The following is a 21,638-nucleotide window of genomic DNA, read 5'->3' on the forward strand; positions in this document are numbered from 1 at the left end:
TTACAACACGAGGTAGACAACCTGCCAAATTACAAGGTACACCAGGGTGTAGGCCAGTGGGGTACTCGCAGGAGAGCTTGGGGATAACCTCCCCCTCACCCACTGCTTGACTGACTCATCATCATCATAGGCAGTCCCTCGGAATCGAGAAAGACTTGCTTCCACTCTAAAAATTTGAGTCCTTGGGTCTCTACTCGTGGCCAGCCTCACTGTGGGATGGTAACTGGGGTGGGCTCATAAGAATTAGGAGGAGTGGGCCATTTGGCCCCTCAAGCCTGCTCTGCCATTCAATGAGATCGTGGCTGATCTTCGACCTCAACTTCACTTTCCTGCACTATCCCCATATCCCTTGATTCCCTTAATATCCAAAAATCTATAATTCTCCGTCTTGAATATACTCAACGACTGAGCCTCCACAACCCTCTGGGGTAGAGAATTCCAAAGATTCACCATCCTCTGAGTGAACGAATTTCTCCTCATCTCAGTCCTAAATGGCCGACCCCTTATTTTGAGACTGTGACCCCTGGTTCTAGACTCTCCAGCCCGGGGGAAACATCCTCCCTGCATCTACCCTGTCAAGCCCTGTAAGAATTTTGTATGTTTCAATGAGATCACCTCTCATTCTTCTAAACTCGAGAATATAGGCCTAGTCTACTCAATCTCTCCCCACAGGACAATGCCCCCATCCCAGGATGTCCAACAAAGCAAGGCAAGACTATTCGAATAGGAGACAGGACAAAGGCAGCTTCCATAGAATAAGTGAAAGGGCCCCGTTAAAATACAACCATTTGATAGGACCATTGGCCATGTTACATAGAATTGATAGCACAGAAACAGGCCATTTGACCCAACATGTCTATGCTCCATACGAGCCTCCGCCACCACCCTACTTCATCTCACCAGACCAGCATAGCCTCCTCTTCCTTCCTCCCTCCTGTGTTTATCTTAGGTTTGCCTTAAATGCATCTAAGAACAAGGGAACAGAAGGAGGCCGTTCAGCCCCTCGAGACTGTTCCGCCATTTAATGAGATCATGGCTGACCTCTGACCTAACTCCATAAACCCGCCTTTGGCCCATATGCCTCAATAACTTTGGTTAACAAAATCTCCGATTTAAAATTAACAATTGACCTAGCATCAATTGCCGTTTGTGGAAGAGAGTTCCAAACTTCTACCATCCTGTGTGTAGAAGTGTTTCCTAATTTCACTCCTGAAAAGGTCTGGCTCTAATTTTTAGCCTATGACCCTTGTCCTAGACTCCCCAACCAGCGGGAATAGTTTCTCTCTATCTACCCTATCTGTTCTCCTTAATATCCTGAAAACTTCAATCCGATCACCCCTTAGCCTTCTAAATTCTAGGGAATACAACCCTAGTTTGTGGAATCCCTCTTCATAACTGAACCCTTGAAATCTGGCCATCATTCTGGTACTATTCTCATCAATGACTCACATTCTCTGGGTAAAGAAGTTTCTCCGGAATTCCCTTCTGGGTTTTTTTGGTGACCATCGTATATTTATGGCCCCAAGTTTTGGACTCTCCCCACAAGTGGGAATAAGTTGGTTTCCTTTTCTCTTCTTGTGGAAAAGCAGTTGGTCTCCGCTCAGCAGCTGCCCGCAGAACTACAACTGGAGCCCAGAGTGGAGTGCGCGAGGAGTCGCGGGCGCAGACCCAGGGTAACGTTCCCATCAAGCTGTGCGGCCGCGGAGCAGTCTGGATGTCTCGCGCAGGCTGGCTTTCCAATGGGAAAAGCGCGCGGGCGTGGAGATTCGAATGGGCCGCACAGAGAACACGGCCCGAGCTGGTTGGGTGAATGGGCTATTGTCAAAAGAAAGACAGACTTGCATTTCTCTAGCACCCTTCATAGAAAATAGGTGGAGTAGGCCATTCGGCCCTTCTAGCCTGCACCACCATTCAATATGATTGTGGCTGATCAGTACCCCATTCCTGCTTTCTCTCCATACCCCTTGATCCCTTTAGCTATAAGGGCCACATCTAACTCCCTTTTGAATATATCTCACGAACTGGCCTCAACAACTTTCTGTGGTAGAGAATTCCACAGGTTCACAATTCTCTGAGTGAAGACGTTTCTCCTCATTGCAGTCCTAAATGGCTACCCTTATCCTTAGACTGTGACCCCTGGTTCTGGACGTCCCCAACATCAGGAACATTCTTCCTGCATCTAACCTGTCCAATCCCGTCAGAATTTTATATGTTTCTTTGAGATCCCCTCTCATTCTTCTAAATTCCAGTGAATATAAGCCTGGTCAATCCAGTCTTTCATATGTCAGTCCTGCCATCCCGGAAATCAGTCTGGTGAACCTTCGTTGCACTCCCTCAATAGCAAGAATGTTCTTCCTCAGATTAGGGGACCAAAAGTGTACACAACATTCAAGTATTAATGACCACTGGACGCTCAAAGCGCTTTACAGCCAATAAAGTGCTTTTGGAGTGTAGTCACTGTTGTAATGTGGGAAACGCAGCAGCCAATTTGTGCACAGCAAGCTCCCACAAACAGCAAATGAGATAATGACCAGATAATCTGTTTGTGTTGATCGAGGGATAAATATTGGCCTGAACGATAACGCTGGAAAATCCCAGGGATTGAAGAACTATCTAACTTGCCTCTTCAGTGACGTAGAACAAAGATGAGATACAACTGACTTATAATGCGAATACTTTATTATCAATGAGTGACTCATTTTGTTGTTTTTAAACTGGTAAGTTAGCTTTTTGTCTGGGTACTAATAGTACGGCAGAACTATACACCAAAACTAGGCTGTCTTCCCATTTTTGCTGTATAATTTAATCTGGTGTTGAATGAGTATATATAAACCAAAGTGCATTTTCCTGTTCTGTTCTGTATTCATACACATTGCACCATACATAAATAATTACAATGTAAAAATGACTCCATATTTACAAGTATAATATATATTTCATATAATATATAAAACTTTATATTAAATCTAGGTAGATGATATTTGGAATAGTCTTGTTTTTTTTAATATAGGATTTCATTCCTGGAGGTTGACTGTTATCTGTTACTGTTGAGCATTATCTCCAGCCAACACGGACAAGACGTTATGAACTGTCTCGAATAGCAAGGACCCCAGCCTTTTGCAAAGCTGATGCGAACACTGTTGGGGTCGTAGGGTCCGTCAGCATAATCGGTATCTGTGGCTTGCTGCAGGAGGCAAGATTTTTCATAGTCAAAAACCTTTATCGAATATCCCGGCATCACTTTGCGAACGATCAAAGTCCGAGAGTTGGGAATGTCCAGCGTCGGTGAGTTGACGAAGATGGGGTGCTCGCTCCGGTTGTAGGCCCAGACCCCGTCCGGCTCCTTGCTCAGCAAGATCCCGTAGCCGATTTTACTGCGAGTCCTTTTGACGGTCTCGCTCCTGTGGTCCAGGGCCAGCTGCCCGAGGCAAAAGCCATTCCCGTGAGGTAGGTCGTAGAATATACTGACAGACTGTTCATAGACGGTGTACAGGCGCCCGACCCTGGTGCGGTGCTCCCAGTAGGCCACGATGCACCAATGGCTCTGCTTCATCGTGTCGGGCGACAGGCTGGCGTCTGCAGGGGAAGAGAAACCATATGTCAATGAGGCTCACATCACCCACGCTTGCAGCTCACACAAGAGGCTCAACATCAACATGGTAACTGAAACATTCCTCCCTTAAAGTACCAGCCCTCCCTTCGACGTTACTCAGGCCAACCCTGCGCTCCTACTAGAAAGACTTGCATTTATCTAGCGCCTTGCACGACCACCGGACGTCCCAAAGCACTTCACAGCCAATGGAAGTAATTTTTGGAGTGTAGTCACTTGTTGTAATGTAGGAAACGTGGCAGCCAATTTGCACACAGCAAACTCCCACGAACAGCAATGCGATAATGACCAGATAATTAAGTTTTAGTGATGTTGAATGAGGGATAAATATTGGCCGGGACAACGGGGAGAACTCCCCTGCTCTTCAAAATAGTGCCATGGGATCTTTTACGTCCATCTGAGGGAGTTCTGCACTGTCAGAGGTGCCGTCTTTCAGATGAAACATTAAACAGAGGCCCGGTCTGCCCTCTCAGGTGGATGTAAAAGATCCCGCGGCACTATTTCAAAGAGCAGGGGAGTTATCCCCTGGTGTCCTGGGGCTATATTTGTCCCTCAATTAACATAACAAAAACATAGATTATCTGGTCAGTATCACATTGCTGTTTGTGGGAGCTTCCTGTGCGCAAAGAGCTGCCAGATTTCCCACATTACAACAGTGACTACACTTCAAATGTACTTCATTGGCTGCAATGTGCTTTGGGACATCCTGAAGTCATGAAAGGCGCTATAGAAATGCAAGTCTTTCTTTTAATTCGGCTCAGCGTATCTGTGCTCGCTATTCGACTGGAGATGTGCAATTACATTTCTCGGTATCCTTTTATATGCTTCTTTGACAAATAACGATCAATTCCATTTTAAATATTATAGTCCTTGTGGCAGAAACAGTCCATCATTTTTATTATCGTTGCCAACTATTAGAATAAAAATTTCGGCTTCACATGGACTTCCTGTTGTGATGATTTTTGGTCACACTTGGTCGATAAAATTGGAACTGCCTATGCAAACATTTAAAATTAAAATCCTGTATGTAAACAGTTGGCTGTACTGTGTAGTTACAGGGCATGGCCAGTCAGTGGTGCTGTGGAGTGAGATACTGAAGTCTCCCAATTCGATCATCTTATATGTATGCAATTCTAAATAAATAAAACTCAGTCATTAACTGACTTGGGCATAGCAATATCTTCCAATAAATTGCCAAACTTATGTTGCTCACCATTCTCGACTGACTGTTTAATGTAACAAGTTGAATCATTCAACGTTAACATGTTTGGTGGAACAGTTCATTACAGCAGAGGAGTCCATCCCTTTACCAATATAACTGAAGACTTGGGCTCTCAAAAGGATACAACAACAACTTGTATTTATATAACACCTTTAACGTAGTGAAACGTTCCAAGGTGCTTCACAGGAGTAGTACGAGACAAAAATTTGACACCAAGCAACACAAGTAGAAATTAGGGCAGGTGAGCAAAAACTTGGTCGAAGAGATAGGTTTTGAGCAGCGCCTTTTGAAGGAGGAAAAAGAGGTACAGAGGTGGAGAAGTTTAGGGAGGGAGTACCAGAGCTCGGGGCCCAGGCAACAGAAGGCACGGCCGCCGATGGTTGAGCGATTATAATCAGGGATGCTCAAGGGGGCAGAATTAGAGGAATGCAGATATCTCGGGGGATTGTGAGGCTGGAGGAGATTACAGAGATAGGGAGGGGCAAGGCCATGGAGGGATTTGAAAACAAGGATGAGAATTTTGAAATTGAGGCGTTGCTTAACAGGGAGCCAATGTAGGTCAGCGAGCACAGGGGGTGATGGGTGAGCGGGACTTGGTGCGAGTTAGGACACGGGCAGCCTTGTGAGAACACTGGAGTGACTTTGACATTAATATTCTCTATGATTAAAGCTCAACTGCCAGTCCAGTCTAGAACCTTCCACTTCTGACCAAGTGTTGTGTAAAATAGTATTGCTGTATTGCAAAGCAGAGGCAATTAATAATAACACTGACTAAAAATAACCACAAACTTTCCAATGACAACCTCTTCTATTCACAATTATCTTTACTATTTAGATAGTTTTGCGCTCATCAACGAGAGGGAAGTTAGAATGATACAGCACAGGAGGCCATTCGGCCCATCGTGCCTGTACCCGGAGTTGGTGCTTGGAATATAATTATTTTCCCATTTCAGGCCCAGCATCACACAATCAAACACTCCCAGGGCAGGCACTGGATGTGTTAGATATAGAGTAAAGCTCCTTCTACACTGCCCAAACACTCCCAGAGCAGGTCCAACAAGGGTTAGATACAGAGTAAAGCTCCTTCTACACTGTCCCATCAAACACTCCCAGGTCAAGCACTGAACGGGTTACATGCAGAGCAGTGCTCCCTCGACAATGCTCCAACAATGTGCTTCTGTAATGCGCCCTCTGCTGCCCCAGTCTGAGGTTTGCCAGCCGAGGATATTAGGGATACGAAGCCAAGCCGGGTGCAGGGAGTTAGGATACAGATCAACCGTGATCTCATTGAATGGCGGAACAGGTTCGAGGGGCTGAATGGCCTCCTCCTGTTTCTGTGACATTTTCCATTTCCCACAGCAGCTTTGTGATGCTACAACTGCTAATGTGTGCGTGTTGGGCAGGACCCGAGTCGAGACTCATTTCACACAGAATCCTCAAGGCCAACAGAAAAAGCAAGACTTTCATCTCGAACTGGGTTTGGGGTGTTACCTTGTGCCAAGTCAAGGATTGACGGGCAGTAGCACAGCTGTGGGATCTGGACTTCGATACTGAGGTCACTAATGGGACTTCATTCAAAAAAATCTTTATTGAGGTTTCCTTCTCAAAAGACAGAAGGAACAAACTTTACTTGGAACCTGAAGATGAGGAGATTTTGTGTATCCATTTTATAATATTAGATGCAACCCAAACGTTAACTGTACGGTCCAGCCCCAAACCAGACACGTGACACACCCAAGTCCCAGTGGTGTAAAAGTATCACGACTGCATGGAATGGTTAAAGCAAGGAAGGTCATTCAGCCAGTCGCACCCTTGCCAGCTCTCTGCTATTCCTAGTCCCACACTCCTCCCCTCCCCTCCCCTCCCCTGCCCTTTCCCTGTATTTTGCACCTTTTTTTTTTACAGTACTTATTGTAATGTATGCACCAGTGAGTATGCTCACAGGTTTGTGGAGCTGTTGCATTGTGAGTGGCTTAGCCAGTCACATGATGTTCACAAGACTCAATAAAACCCCAGTCGGTTGGGTCTTGATCATCCACGATGAGGTATGCAGTTGTGAGCCTAGTGGATGAACTGGTAATGTGTAGTGTGATTGTTAAACCTTTGTTAATAAACCAACTAGTTCTTAATAGAAATGTGTTGCTATGAATTCTTAAGCAAGAATTCATGACGCAAATACATTACACTTATCCAACTCTGTTTTGAAAGATAAGATTGAGTCTGCCTCCACCATCCTTTCAGGCAGTGCATTCCAGATCCCAACCACTCGCTGTGTAAACAAGTTTTTTCTTACATTGCCTTTGATTCATTTGCCTTTTGACTGAACCAATGGAGCTATCCGGTCTGCGTCACAGGGTTAATCTAAGTTTCAACAGCACCTTAACACGTTTCTCAGGACCGTCAGAACGCATGTCGCACATAAATTACTTGAGTGCAGTGATTTTGTTGGAGGTAAACACTTTGCAGACAACAAGATCTCAAAAAAAGCTAAGAGATGATGTTGGTTGAGTGAAGAATGTGGGCCAAGGCACTGGGATATACGTATCTCTCTGCTTATTGAGTAGTGCGACAGCACTGTTTAGCATCCAACTCGAGGCCACGGAGTGTCGGTTTAACGTTTCGTCTGAAAGACGGCACCTCCGACAATCCAGCACTCCCTCGGTACTGCACCGGCAGCGTCAGCCTGGATCATGTGCTCACATCCTGGAGCGGGACCTGAACCCACAGCCCTCCGAATCAAGAGGTGCCGAGCCAACCATTAAAACTGCGGCTCGACAGATATAGGCAAGCCAAATCCCCCGCACAGAGTCACGCACAAAGAAAAGGGCAACTCATAGATTTTATGGTACTTGCAAAAATGCAATAGAACATCATGGGGCAAGATATTAAGGGCAGGATTGCAATGCTTCAACTAAAGCCAGGTTCTGGAGAAGCTGTGTGTCTGCCAGGCCCATTAAGCACAGTACAAACATGTAATTAATGAGAATCAAACAGTCCCATGCATTTTTCCCCCCATACGACACACCCACCAAGTCATTAAAACACAGCCTAAGTACACTAAGGAAGGCCACATCCGCTCGCTTTAACTCTCTTTCCACGTTCCTATTGGTCACACTGTGCACTCCTATCCCAAAACACACACACACACACACAATTAAAAAAAAATGGAATAGGTCCAACAGCAGTCTATCTGGGCAGCAGTCCCAGGTTTGCAAGCCGGGCGGGTGGAGGGGGGGGGGGGGGGGCGGGGAGGAGTTAACCGCTGTTCTCAGCCAGCTCGTCTCTCAGGCTGCTTTCAGCTCTCTGACAACTTATCAGCAAACGGTGCCCTCTCGACCTCCTGCCATCAGCTCTGATTAACTCACATGCAGGGTGATGCCATTCCTTCCCTTCAATAAGCCCACTGCCACGACAGGTTGAAAGCCTGCCTCGTATTCTCAAACAGAGCTGCTGCCCCCCCCCCCCCCCCGCCACAAACCTTCTCTCCAATCCAATCCAATCCATCTCCCATCAAACCTTCTCTTCAATCCTCCCCACAATCAAACCGTCTCTCCAACCTCCCTCCCCCGCCCCTTTAATCCTTCTCTCCAACCCCCGCCCCTTCAATCCTCCTCTCCAACCCCCCCTCCAGTCAAACCTTCTCTACACCCACCCCTTCAATCCTTCTCTTCCCTCTCCATTCAAACACTTTCTGCAACCCCTCACGTCAAACTTCCTCTCCACTCTCCCTCCGCGCCCCCCCCCCCCCACCCATCAAACCTCCCCTTCCGTCACGGCACAATTCTCTGCCAAGGTACACTTGACGCTGGTTTACGGATTGCAAATTGTAACTCTCTCTTTCCTCTCCTCTCCTCTCCTCTCCGCCCCCACCCCCGGCACCTCCCAAGTCCAGGACACCCCCGCCCTTGCCCAATAACCCACTCAGTCAGCAGGTAAATGCCGCCAATTAACTGGCCTCTCGCTGCAGCTCTCTGGGGCACTGCGGCATTTGTGGGCAGGTGGCAAGGGTGGAGGCCGAGCTCTGGAGATTTTTTATGGTCTACTCAAAGGCAGGCCTTTCTTCTGTTCTCTCTTTAAAACTGCTTCCAAGTTTCATTAAGTAACGAGTTTTAAAAGAACGTTCCACAGCCAGCATGGTTAACCATTTAACTAGAGCGTCCTGCACCTGGTAACCAATGTTCGCTGTCATTCGCTGCCCCTCAACGGCCCCTTTAAGGGGCTTCGTGGTCCATTCAAAATAAAAGAAAAACGTGTATTTACATAGCGCCCTTCACCACCACCGGATGTCTCAGTGCTTTACAGCCAATGAAGTATTTTGTGGATTGTGGTCACTGTTGCAATGTGGGAAACGCGGCAACCTATTTGCGCACAGCAAGCTCCCACAAACAGCAATCTGATAATGACCAGATAATCTATTTTAGTGATGTTGATTGAGGGATAAATATTGGCCCCAGGACACAGGGGATAACTCCCCTGCTCTACTGGGAACTCCTGCATGGCAAGTGAGCCCCAGGCGGGCAGAGGAAACGTTACAAGGACACCCTCAAAGCCTCCTTGATAAAGTGCAACATCCCCACTGGCACCTGGGAATCCCTGGCCAAAGACCGCCCCGAGTGGAAGAAGAGCATCCGGGAGGGCGCTGAGCGCCTCGAGTCTCATTGCCGAGAGCATGTAGAAAGCAAGTGCAGACAGCGGAAGGAGCGTGCGGCAAACCAGTCCCACCCACCCTTTCCTCCAACCACTGTCTGTCCCACCTGTTACAGAGACTGTAATTCCCGTATTGGACTGTACAGTTAGCCAAGAACTCACTTTGAAAGTGGAAGCAAGTCTTCCTCGATTTCCAGGGACTGCCTATGGTTACGTTGATCTTCTTCAAAATAGTGGGATCTTTTACATCCACCCAAGGGGGCAGACGGGGCCTCGGTTTAACGTCTCATCCAAAAGACGGCACCTCCGACAGTGCAGCACTCCCTCAGCACTGCACTGGGAGTGTCAGCCGAGATTTGTTTGGTGTTCCAAGTTCCTGGAGTGGTTTTAACGTTGAAATGCCGGCTGCGCGGATTCCCTGAGTAGCCGCACGGCTTAACGGGGACCTCGCTGGTAAACCCATCAATAGACCCCGCAATGGAAGCTCAACACACATTCGGGTGTTTCTACTCTGCAAGCTCCCCTTCGGAGTTGTGTGCCACAACGGAGAAAGTTTGATGGAGTAAATATCCTCCCCCTCCCCATTCTCAGCATCGCTGACTCACATGGTGGTACATTCCGACAGGAGCTGGGTGCTCTCTAGTTCCAGAGTGGCTCCCCACGTGAGTGGAAACCACCACGTATCGGCGCATTAGCCGGAGCCGAAACCTGTCCTCATCCAACACTGGGGAAGGGTCGGTAACCAGAGGACACAGAGTTAAGATAATTAGCAAAAGAAGCAGAGAGGGACATGAGGAGACTTTGCTTTTACGCAGCAAGTTATTGTGATCTGGAACACGCTGCCTTTGAACGGACGGTGGAAGCAGATTGAACTTTCAAAAAGGGAATTGGATAAATACTTGAAGCGGAGAACATGTGCAGGGCTGTGGGGAACATGGAACATAAGAATTTAGGAGCAGGAGTCGGCCATTCGGCCCCTCGAGCCTGCTCCGCCATTCAATGAGATCAGAGCTGATCTTCGACCTCAACTCCACTTTCCTGATCGGGGAGTAGAACTAATTGGATCGCTCGTTCAAAGAGCCGGCACAGGACAAATGGCCTCCGGTGCTGTGTTATTCTATGATTCTACGTACTCTCTACCCTCGCCAGCAGGGGTCTCGGGACAGCAGTCAGTAGTAGGAAAGCCCAGGCGACTGATTCTTCATCTTCATTACCCGAGGGCCCCAGAAAATGTCATCACTGGCTAGGAATCGAAGCTGGGGCCCTCTGTCTGGCTCCATTCGCCTCCCCTCCTCCCAGTTACCCCCAGACTGGCCTTTTAGTTACCTCTAGCCTTGACCATTCCAATGCACTTCTGGCTGGCCTTCCACGTTTAACCCTACCTAAGCTAGAGGTGATCCAAAACTCGGCTGCCCGTGTCCTAACTCGCACCAAGTCTCGCTCACTCATCACCCCTGTGTTCGCTGACCTACATTGGCTTCCGGTTAAGCAACGCCTCGATTTCAAAATTCTCATTCTGGTTTCCAAATCCCTCCATAGCCTCGTCCCTCCCCCTCTTTCTCTGTAATCTCCTCCAGCCCCACAACACCCACCCCTGCCCCCGAGATATCTGCTCTCCCCTAATTCTGCCCTCTTGAGCATCCCAGATTCTGTAGCCTAGGCCCTAAGCTCTGGAACTCCCTGCCTAAACCTCTCCGCCTCTTTTTCCTTCTTTAAGACGTTCCTTAAAACCAACCTCTTTGAGCAAGCTTTTGGTCACCTGCCCTAATCTCTCCTTATGTGACAGTGTCAAAGTGTCTTGTAGCACTCCTGTGAAGCGCCTTGGGATGCTTTACTACATTAAAGGCGCTATATAAATACAAGTTGTTGTTGTATTGGAGACTGGATTCCCCAACAGCTATGTTACTACTGATTGACAAGAGGTCAATGCTCCTGGCTCAAGTACTTTCATCAACAGATACCAGCACGCAAGAGTTTCCAAGCTTCACTTGGGAACCTGAACTCAATCCGATTAAGCCTCATAACAACACTCCCCAATCAACATACGAGCTGACTGCTGGCATTTTAAGCCACATATCCTCGGGCTCGTGTTTCACAAGGAAAATCCAGTTTCTTTTCCACTGAGATTGGAGACGGAGAGTAATGACCAATCAGACTGCAGGGAGGGTGGAACCCAAGGCTGTCAGGACCAATCAGATCGGAGAGAGAGCAGGATGGGCGGCTGCCAGAACCAATCAGATCAGACGCAGGACAGGACGGACAGTTGCTGGAACCTGTCGGGTCAGGTGGAGGGCAGGGCCAGAGGCTCACAGCCAATCAAAGTTGTACGGAGGGCGGGACTAAACGCTGTTGGAACGAATCGGGTCTAACTTCTCCCACAGACTGGTGGCAGAATATTTTAAAATGAGTTGTCTTCGGAGAGTTGCAGCTCTGGGTTCGGGTTTATTTAGTGATTGCTCCCAAAGTATTTAATATATAACATGCAGCAGTTAAAAGCTTTTCATTTTCCTGAACAACTTGCATTTATATAGCATCTTTAACGCAGTAAAATGTCCCAAGGCGCTTCGCAGGACGATTATCAAACATAATTTGGCACCAAGCCACATCGGGCGATTTCAGAACAAGAAGCTTGGTCAAAGAGGTAGGTTGTAAGAAATGTCTTAAAGCAGGAGAGGTGGGCAGAGAAAACGTTACAAGGACACCCTCAAAGCCTCCCTGATAAAGTGCAACATCCCCACCGACACCTGGGAGTCCCTGGCCCAGGACCGCCCTAAGTGGAGGAAGAGCATCCGGGAGGGCGCTGAGCACCTCGAGTCTCGTCGCCGAGAGCATACAGAAAACAAGCGCAGGCAGCGGAAGGAGCGTGCGGCAAACCAGACTCCCCACCCACCCTTTCCTTCAACCACTGTCTGTCCCACCTGTGACAGAGACTGTAATTCCCGTATTGGACTGTTCAGTCACCTGAGAACTCACTTTGAGTGGAAGCAAGTCTTCCTCGACTCCGAGGGGCTGCCTATGATGATTACGGAGTGCAGCACTGCAATAAAAGTGGGCTCGACCGGAACTTGCTGTGCAACCTCCGTGGCCCAATGGCTGGCACTCTTGCCTCTCGGGAATCAGAAGGTTTTGGGTCTAGAGATCGGAGCGCATTAATCTAGGCCGACACCCCTGAGGGAATGCTGCACTGTCGGAGGTGCCGTCTTTCGGATGAGATGTTAAACAGAGGCCCCGTCTGCTCTCTCAGGTGGACGTAAAAGATCCTGTGGCACTATTCAAAGAAGAGCAGGGGAGATCTCCCTGGTGCGTATATTTCATTATGAATATATTTAAGGCGGAGATAGACTAATTTGAGTGAAAAGGGAATAAAGGGTTATGGGGAGCGGGCGGGGAAGTGGAGCTGAGTCTATGATCAGATCAGCCATGATCTTATTGAATGGCGGAGCAGGCTTGAGGGGTCATATGGCCTACTCCTGCTCCTATTTCTTATGTTCGTATGTGTACTGGGCCAATATTTCTCCCTCAGTCAACATCACTAAAAAACAGATTATCTGGTCATCATCACATTGCTGTTTGTGGGAGCTTGCTGTGAGCAAATTGGCTACTGCGTTTCCTACATCACAACAGTGACTACGGTTGAAAAATTACTTCATTGGCTGTAAAGCGTTTTGGGACATCCTGAGGTCACGAAAGGTGCTATATAAATGCAAGTCTTTCTTCTGAAGCTGCTGGGTCACCTCTTGCTCTTTGTCTAGGTTGGCATTTCTGAATCCAGCAGCTAAAAGCCAGAGTTAACAATCCTTTACGGCAGTATTGAAGTCTAAGCTGCCAACGCCTGGCGGAACATTGCTTTTCCCCATGGAGTTGGGCGATGTCTGGTGTTAGAAATGTTGATCATTTTATTATGAGGTGACAGAACGTACTGACTGAGTTATAGCCCTGCTAACAGGTGCAGGGCCCTCATTTACACAGCAGTAACTGTGGACAGGCCGAAGTAAAACTCTGCTCCCCACGCACGGGTGATCATAGGGGAGGTTCACTGGGATCTACTGGGAACAGAATCAACATGGAGGAAAAAATATGGTCTTTTAGATTATGACGGGGTTTGATTGGATAGATAGGCAGGAACGTAGGAATATAGATGTACAGAAGGTGTTTCCACTTGTGAGGGAGCCCTAAACAAGGGTTCACAAATATACTTAGTGTGTCAGCTGTGGCTCAGTGGGTAGCACTCTCTCGCCTCAGTCAGAAGGTTGTGGCTTCAAGTCCCGCTCCAGAGACTAGGCTGACACTCCCAGTGCAGTGCTGAGGGAGTGCTACACTTTCGGAGGTGCTGTCTTTCGGAGGAAATGTTAAACCAAGGCCCCGTCTGCTCTCTCAAATGGAAGTAAAAGATCCCATGACACCATTTCGAAGAAGGGCAGGCGAGTTATCCCCGGTGTCCTGGCCAATATGTATCCCTCAATCAACATAATAAAAACAATTATCTGGTCATTATCACATTGCTGTCTGTGGGAGCTTGCTGTGCGCAAGTTGACTGCCACGTTTCCCACATTGCAACTGTGACTACACTCCAAAGTAGTTCATTGGCTGTAAAGCATGTCCGGTGGTCGTGAAGCTTACAGGAAACATTAGCGCTATCGTTTTTTGAAGGGCTGCCCGCTAAAATAACGGAGAGGAATAAAAAGACTTGCATTTCTACAGGCTTGTGATATCATCACAGAGCACAGCACACACAGCTTTCTAACATGGCAGGCAGCTCTCTCGGAAGCCTCCGGAATCTGCCTGGTTCTGTTTATTATTAACTGTGCAGTTGCAGTACATAATACGTCCACATCCACAGTGTGGAGCTACAAACATTACAAGCTTACAGACATTACACTTCTCCCTCCTTAATGAAGAAGTTATTATAACAGACATCATACATAACTTTCATGTTTATACATAACACAGGATATAAACTTATTTTTTTCCCCCTATTTACAAATTTAACTTTACCACTTGTTTTCTGTTTCGAAGAGGATACCTTCGCTCTCGAACAGAACCTTCCAAACCTGGTTCGATTTCACACTCATTCGAGGCTCATCCTGAGGAACGTTTTCCTCCACAGAATTTCCTTGATTTTCATTTGAACTCACTAACTTCAGGCTCTTTGTTTTCCTGACTCGGACTCAGACTTTCATTCTGATTCTCTCCTGGATTTGTTTCCCGTACATTGGATTTAGGATTTGCTACTGCTGTATCAAAACTATCTGATGAGTCAGAAATAATTGAATCATTCCCATCTTCAACTCCTTCCATGTCTGTAGGTAAAATATGATCAATATGAACAAACCTAACCTGTCCATTATCAAACATCTTTATCAAATATGTGCGAGGACCACATATCTTCACCACTCTTCCTGGTAACCACTTTACCCATTTATGGTGATGGTTCTTCACTCTCACCTTCTGGTTTAATTTCACACTTCTCTCTTTAACTACCTCTATTATGATTCTCTTTATGTCTTAATTGTGTCTCTTCTACGGACTGTGCCAAATTTGGTTTCAACAACGAGAATCTGGTTCGTGGCTGTCGTTTGAGAAACAACTCTGCTGGTGTTCTACCAGTAGTTGTATGAAGAGTATTTCGATATGTCATCAAAAATTTCCTTGGATTTGGATCTAACATTTGTTTTATGAGGGCACATTTTACAACTTGTACAGTGCGCTCTGCTGCACCATTCGAAGCAGGATGGTATGGTGGAACCTTGGTATGTTTCACACCATTTTTGCTCGTGAATTGTGCAAATTCTTCTGAATGAAATTGTGGTCCATTATCCGAAACAATCTCTTCAGGGAGGCCAAATGAAGAAAATAATTTTCGTCAAATGTCCAATGTTTTACTTGTTGTTATTTTCCACAGTGGAAACACCTCAACCCACTTCGAATGGCTATCACAATGAACAATTGTTGTCCTTCTAACTCAGCAAAATCAATGGGCCCAAGTTTCCACACGATAAAAAACGGGCGCCCCTCCGAGCTGGGCGCCCGTTTTTCGCGCCTAAAAAAAAACCGCGCTATTCTCGAGCGCCTTGCAGCTCCATGTCTGCCTGGCGCGGCGTGCAGGGGGCGGAGCCTACCACTCGCGCTGATTTTGTAAGTGGGAGGGGGCGGGTACCATTTAAATTAGTTTTTTTCCTGCCGGCAACCCTGCGCGTGCATGTTGGAGCGTTCGCGCACGTGCAGTGTGAAGGAAACATTGGCACTCGGCCATTTTTGTAGTTCTTTGTAGCGGTTTAATTTTTGAACTTTTTTTTAATAAAAGCACATTGCCATCAGCACTGAAGCCTCAGCAGTTGAGCAGCCATTCCCGATGGCCCCATGCCGTTGGGAACGGCTGCTCAACTTCTGAGGCTTCCTGCAGCCTTCTCACTGTCTCCTTCCCGCCCGCCGTCTGGAACGGCTTCCTCCGCCCCCCCCGCTGTGTTCGGTCGGTCGGGCCCGCACTCCCTCCCTCCCGCCGTCTGGAACGGCTTCCTCTCCCCCCCCCCCCCCCCCCCGCTGTGTTCGGTCGATCGGGCCCGCACTCCCTCCCTCCCGCCGTCTGGAACGGCTTCCTCCTCCCCCTCTGCCGTTGGGAACGAAAGAACGAACTTGTGAGGCTGGCTGAAGCACTTTCACACAGGTAGGAAGACGGTTTATTTAATCTTTTCTTTGCTTATAAATGTTTATTCAGATTGGATTTATTTGTATAATATTTGTAGAAGTATAAATAAGGATTTATTGTAGAATTTAATGACTTCCCTCCCCCCCCCCCGCCCCCTCCTCGTTCTGGACGCCTAATTTGTAACCTGCGCCTGATTTTTTAATGTGCAGAACAGGTTTTTTCAGTTCTACAAAAATCTTCACTTGCTCCATTCTAAGTTAGTTTGGAGTACGTTTTCACTGTGGAAACTTTGAAATCAGGCGTCAGTGGCCGGACACGCCCCCTTTTGAAGAAAAAATTCTGTTCCAAAGTAGAACTGTTCTACCTGACTAGAACTGCAAAAAAAAAAAAATGTGGAGAATTGCGATTTCTAAGATAGTCCGTTCTCCACCAGTTGCTCCTAAAAATCAGGCGCAAATCATTTGGAAACTTGGGCCCATAATGTGGCCTTTGCCACACCCTGGGAGGCCACTTCCATGGCTGTAATGGTACTGGTGGTGGTTGCTTGCTTACCGATTGACATGTCATACACTGACTCACGATGTACTCTATATCTTTATCAAGACCTAGCCACCATAAATAACTGCGTGCAAAACTCTTGGTCAAGCACATTCCCAGGTGCTGGTCATGGAGGTCTGCTAATAATTTGGACCTGAATTTATTTGGTATAACCACTCTTGCATCTCACATAATACAATCTTTATCGACTGATAATTCATTCCTACGAATGAAGAATGGATGTGTATCTTTGTCTGTTACTGGTTTGGCCATCCATTTGCAATATAATCATACACCTTTGACATCACTGGGTCACATTTGGTTGCTCTACCAATCTCTTCAGCTATGACTGGCAGTTCATCAATGTATGAAAAATAAAACACTTCTTCCCTATCGGGTGTAACTTGTGATGGGGAAGGCAATCTAGACATTGCATCAGCATTACTGTGATCAGCTGATCATCTGTATTCAATATCATATGTATATGCTGACAAAATCAAAGCCCATCTCTGCATTCGGGCTGCAGCGAATGTTGGAACTGGGGACTTTGGATGAAGGATTGCTGTTAGGGGCTTATGGTCCGTAACGATGGTAAACTTACGACCATACAAGTATTTGTGAAACTTCTCGACCCCAAAAATTAATGCCAAAGCTTCCCTTTCAATTTGCACAGAATTACTCTCACTGACACTGAGAGTGCGTGAAGCAAAAACAATTGGTCTCTCCTCCCCACTACTTAATTCACGAGAGATTACTGCCCCAACTCCGACAGAGAGGCATCACATGCTAGCTTAATCTCCTTAGATATGTCATAGTGAACTAACATGGTGCTCTCTACCAATTTGCTTTTACACTCCTTGAATGCTGTATTGCATTCTTTTGACCACTTCCAATGGACTTGTTTTTTCAAAAGTTCATTCAGTGGATGTAATACTGTAGCCAAATTTGGTAGGAACTTCCCATAATAGTTCAAAAAACCCAAGAATGAACGAAGTTCAGTGACATTCCTGGGAGTGGGTGCATTTCTAATTGCATCCAATTTTTCCATGGTTGGACGTAAACCATCTTTGTCTACTCTGTACCCTAAGCACTCCACTGAGTTTTTAAATAACTCATACTTACGAGCAGACACTCGTACTCTGTGCTTCTTTAGCCGTTTGAGGACTTCATTCAATATGTTATTACGAATTTGCTTATTTGGTGCTGAAATTAGTATGTCATCCAAATAACATACTACCCCTTCAATACCTTGCAAAATTTGGTTCATCACCCCTTGTAATATGGCAGGGGCGGAAGACACTCCAAACGGTAGCCTATTAAATTGATATAGGCCTAGTTGAGTATTTATAGTCAAACATGACTTGGACTCCTCATCTAGTTCAAGCTGTAAGTAGGCATTCGTAAGATCCAGTTTTGAGAAGATCTGACCACCTGTCAGTGTTGTGAACAAATCTTCTATATTTGGCAATGTAAAGGGGAGATTACCCTCTAGAACCTGGTTTACGGTTACTTTATAATCACCACACAATCTTACCTTACCATCGGACTTAGGTACAACAACAATGGGTGTAGCCCAATTACATCGATCTATCTTACAAATAATGTTCTAAGTCTCTAGTCTTTTGAGTTCTTGCTCAACTTTCTCCTTGAGTGCATATGGTACGGAACGTGGCTTGTAGTAAACCGATCTAGTGTCCTTCTGTACCCTGACACTCACTTTGAAGCCTTGGATCGGACTGCCTGTTTCGCAGAACACCTTTGGATACTTCTTGATAACCTCATCCGTTGATGAAAATCTCGCTTCCACACAGAAAATCTTACTCCAATCAAGCTTCAGTAACCCAACCAATTTCTTCCTCGTAAGGCAGACTTGTCTCCTTTCACTACTATTAGAGGCAAGTTCTGAAATTGATCTTTATATTTCACCGGTACGGTGATACAATCTACCACAGGAATTTTCTCTCCCGAGTAGCCTCGCAGCTCTATCTTGGATTTCTCCAGTTGAAAATCATGCAATTTGTCGTGATTATAGTGACTCCGGTACTACACTCACGGATGCACTCGTGTCAATTTCCATTGGTATCTTGAATCCCGCAACATCTATGTGGATTTTGATGCTTTCCGAATCGCTGTCCGTTAACCTCGTGCTCCTGATGACGTGTAACTCTAACATCTCCTCGTCCTGTTGTTGTTCTTCCATGCTATGTAGTCTCTTGGGATTTCTACTCATAGCTTTGAACGCTGGACTCAAAGCTTTAAAAGCTGGTTTACCCTTGAGTCGGCATGCCTTCGCAAGATGTCCAGTCTTTCTGCAGAAGAAACACTCTGCCTTCACGTATGGACAACTTTGAGCAATGTGTTGTCCCAGGCACCTATAGCACGACTTCGACGCTCTGTTAGAATTTCCAGTTTCTGAGACTTTGGGTCCCCACCGTCTTTTACTTTGAACCTGCAGGTGATTTACCTCGGTTGACTGACGACCGTAATTATTATTTAATTCTCGGGAATATTGTTCGGCCATGCCCATCGACCTCGCTGTCTGACAAGCAATCTCAAAAGTCAAGTCATCCATCGTCAATAACTTCCTTCTGATCGCATCATTTTTCACCCCACAAACAAAACGATCCCGTAATGCTCAGTTTTGAAAGTTTCCAAAATTACAGTGCATCGATAGCTTTTTTAATGCTACGATGTAATCACTGATACTTTCATAAGCCTTTTGATTCCGAATCCCGAAACGATAGCCTTCAGCAATTTCTAACGGTTTGGGGTTATAGTGCTGCTCCAGCTTCGTTAAAATCTCTTTAAGCGTTGTGTCCTTTGGCTCGTCAGGCACAAGCAGATTTACAAGAGTTTTGTACAATGTCGGACCCACCTCCGATAAGAAGATCGCTTTCTTACGTTCCAACACAGCCCGGTTCTGGACTGCATTGTCTGGAACTTCGATTATGTTATTTGCAGTGAAATACATTTCTAGCCGATCCACATCAGTTTTAAAACATTCCCGGTCATGTCTATATGCCCACAAATGTCTGATTACACCTGCCATTTTAAATCTCTAGCTGTTCACACCGTGTGCTGTATTTTACCTCGGATTTTGTAGCTTTTTTCCAAAGACAGAAACTTCCAAAGTCTCTCTGTTGGCTGCCTGAATCCTTCCCCAACAAAATTTAAGCTTTAAATCATCTGAAAAATCCCATCTCATCGCCAAATGTGATATCTTCACAGCTCACACAGCTTTCTAACATGGCAGGCAGCTCTCTTGGAAGCCTGCCTGGTTCTGTTTATTATTAACTGTGCAGTTGCAGTACACAATACGTCCACATCCACAGTGTGGCGCTACAAACATTAAAAGCTTACAGACATTACAAGGCTCAAGGGGTTGAATGGTCTATTCCTGCGCCTATGTTCCCAGGACTGTTTCCAGCACCGAAAGGGTTAAAACGTGTGCACACACTGACTCTACTGTTTCAGATGTGGACTTAAACCCGCCGATCTGGTCACTGAGTCAGTATGCGTACATCGGGAGATAAGGCCGGTGAAAGGGTTAAACGAGCAGCGAGGATTTGAGAGAGGGGAAAACACAGCACAGAAACATTATGGGGTGTGGCGAGGGGGGAGGACCAGAGTGACCGAGAGGGGGAAGAGAGAGAGAGAGAGAGAGAGAGAGAGAGAGAGAGAGAGAGAGAGAGAGAGAGAGAGAGAGAGAGAGAGAATTGGGGGGGGGGGGGGTGGGGAGGAACACGAGAGAGAGAGAGAGAGAGAGAGAGAGAGAGAGAGACAGATGGGCAGGGAGGAGAGAAAAAGATGGGAGAAAATGAAAGAAAATGAGAGAGAATGGGGGAAGACAGATGGAGAGAAAGAGAGAAAGAGAGAAAGAGAGAAAGAGAGAAAGAGAGAAAGAGAGAAAGAGAGAAAGAAAGAGAGAAAAAGAGAATGGTAATAAAAGGATTGTGCCTTGAGCAAACTATTAGACAACTAACAGGGACGGGGGTCCCCACTGTGTGTTCTCCACAATGGATTCATTTTATAAAAAGCTCCAAAGATATGTTCAAACAAAATCGTGAAAAAAAAGATGGGCTCAGCCAGCAGATCCCCCTGGCCCCCCGATGAGGTATGAGCGTGCTCACCCAGCCCCCGGTACAGGGGGTCTGTGCTGTCTCAGCCACAGCCACAGCCAATGATCAGCTTCAGCCGGTGACCATTCGGTGGTGCCAGTATTGGAGGGGGGGGGGGCGAGGGGCGAGATCCGGTAAGCGTTGAATGTAGAACGCTGCCACGTAAATGGGGAAGTGCACTATTTGAACCCGCAAAACCTATGTTACGTCAATAAAGCCCGACCGGTTCTGTTTGATGGGAAAGTCATTAGAGGGAAGTTTAATTTAATGGTTTTCCCTCCTCCCCACCCCCTCGAATGCAATGGTACAGGTCCAACGCTTTAAAGAACTATTATTCCAGGGACAGCTCGGACGAAGCAACATGCAGCCTGGCGACACGGCTATCTCTCCCATCAGAAGCCAGCTTATCAGCCAGACATATACACGGAGACACTGCTCTTGTTTATACACGGGGCTGTTTCAAACAGTCCCTGCTTCCCCCACTGCGAGAACCACACTCGCTGGCAGACACACGGAGGAAACGCAAAGCACGTCCCTTATTAAAAAAAAATTAAATACTTATCTCAAAATAAAATATATATAAAAGCACAGGGAGAAGAAAAAGGGAAAAACACACAAAATGTTGGGTGGGTCTGGGGAAAAAAAAAAAGTTTGGAAACAAAAAATGGAAGCGTTATTTAAAACCCACACATTTTTTTTGTCCTGATTTAACTCAAGAGTCTCTAAAAGAACTTGCATTTCTATAGCGCCTTTCAGCGTTCCCAAGCGCTCAACAGCCGATGAAGTAATTTTTGAAGTGTAGTCACTGTTGTAATGTGGAACCGCGGCAGCCAATTTGCGCACAGCAAGCTCCCACAA

General features: G+C 46.5%; 1 protein-coding gene across 1 annotated transcript in view; it reads right to left on the reverse strand.

The window, feature by feature from the left end:
* Positions 1-2,670: 2,670 nt before the first annotated feature.
* smad6b (SMAD family member 6b) overlaps positions 2,671-21,638 on the reverse strand; it is a 74,518-nt gene continuing 55,550 nt past the window's right edge. The window contains exon 4 of the mRNA XM_070858539.1: positions 2,671-3,576. Coding sequence (XP_070714640.1) covers positions 3,035-3,576 — 542 coding nt within the window. The 3' untranslated portion in view covers positions 2,671-3,034. The remainder of the gene's footprint in view (positions 3,577-21,638) is intronic.

This window comes from Pristiophorus japonicus, chromosome 17, assembly GCF_044704955.1.
Source record: "Pristiophorus japonicus isolate sPriJap1 chromosome 17, sPriJap1.hap1, whole genome shotgun sequence".
NCBI classification, from domain to species: domain Eukaryota; kingdom Metazoa; phylum Chordata; class Chondrichthyes; family Pristiophoridae; genus Pristiophorus; species Pristiophorus japonicus.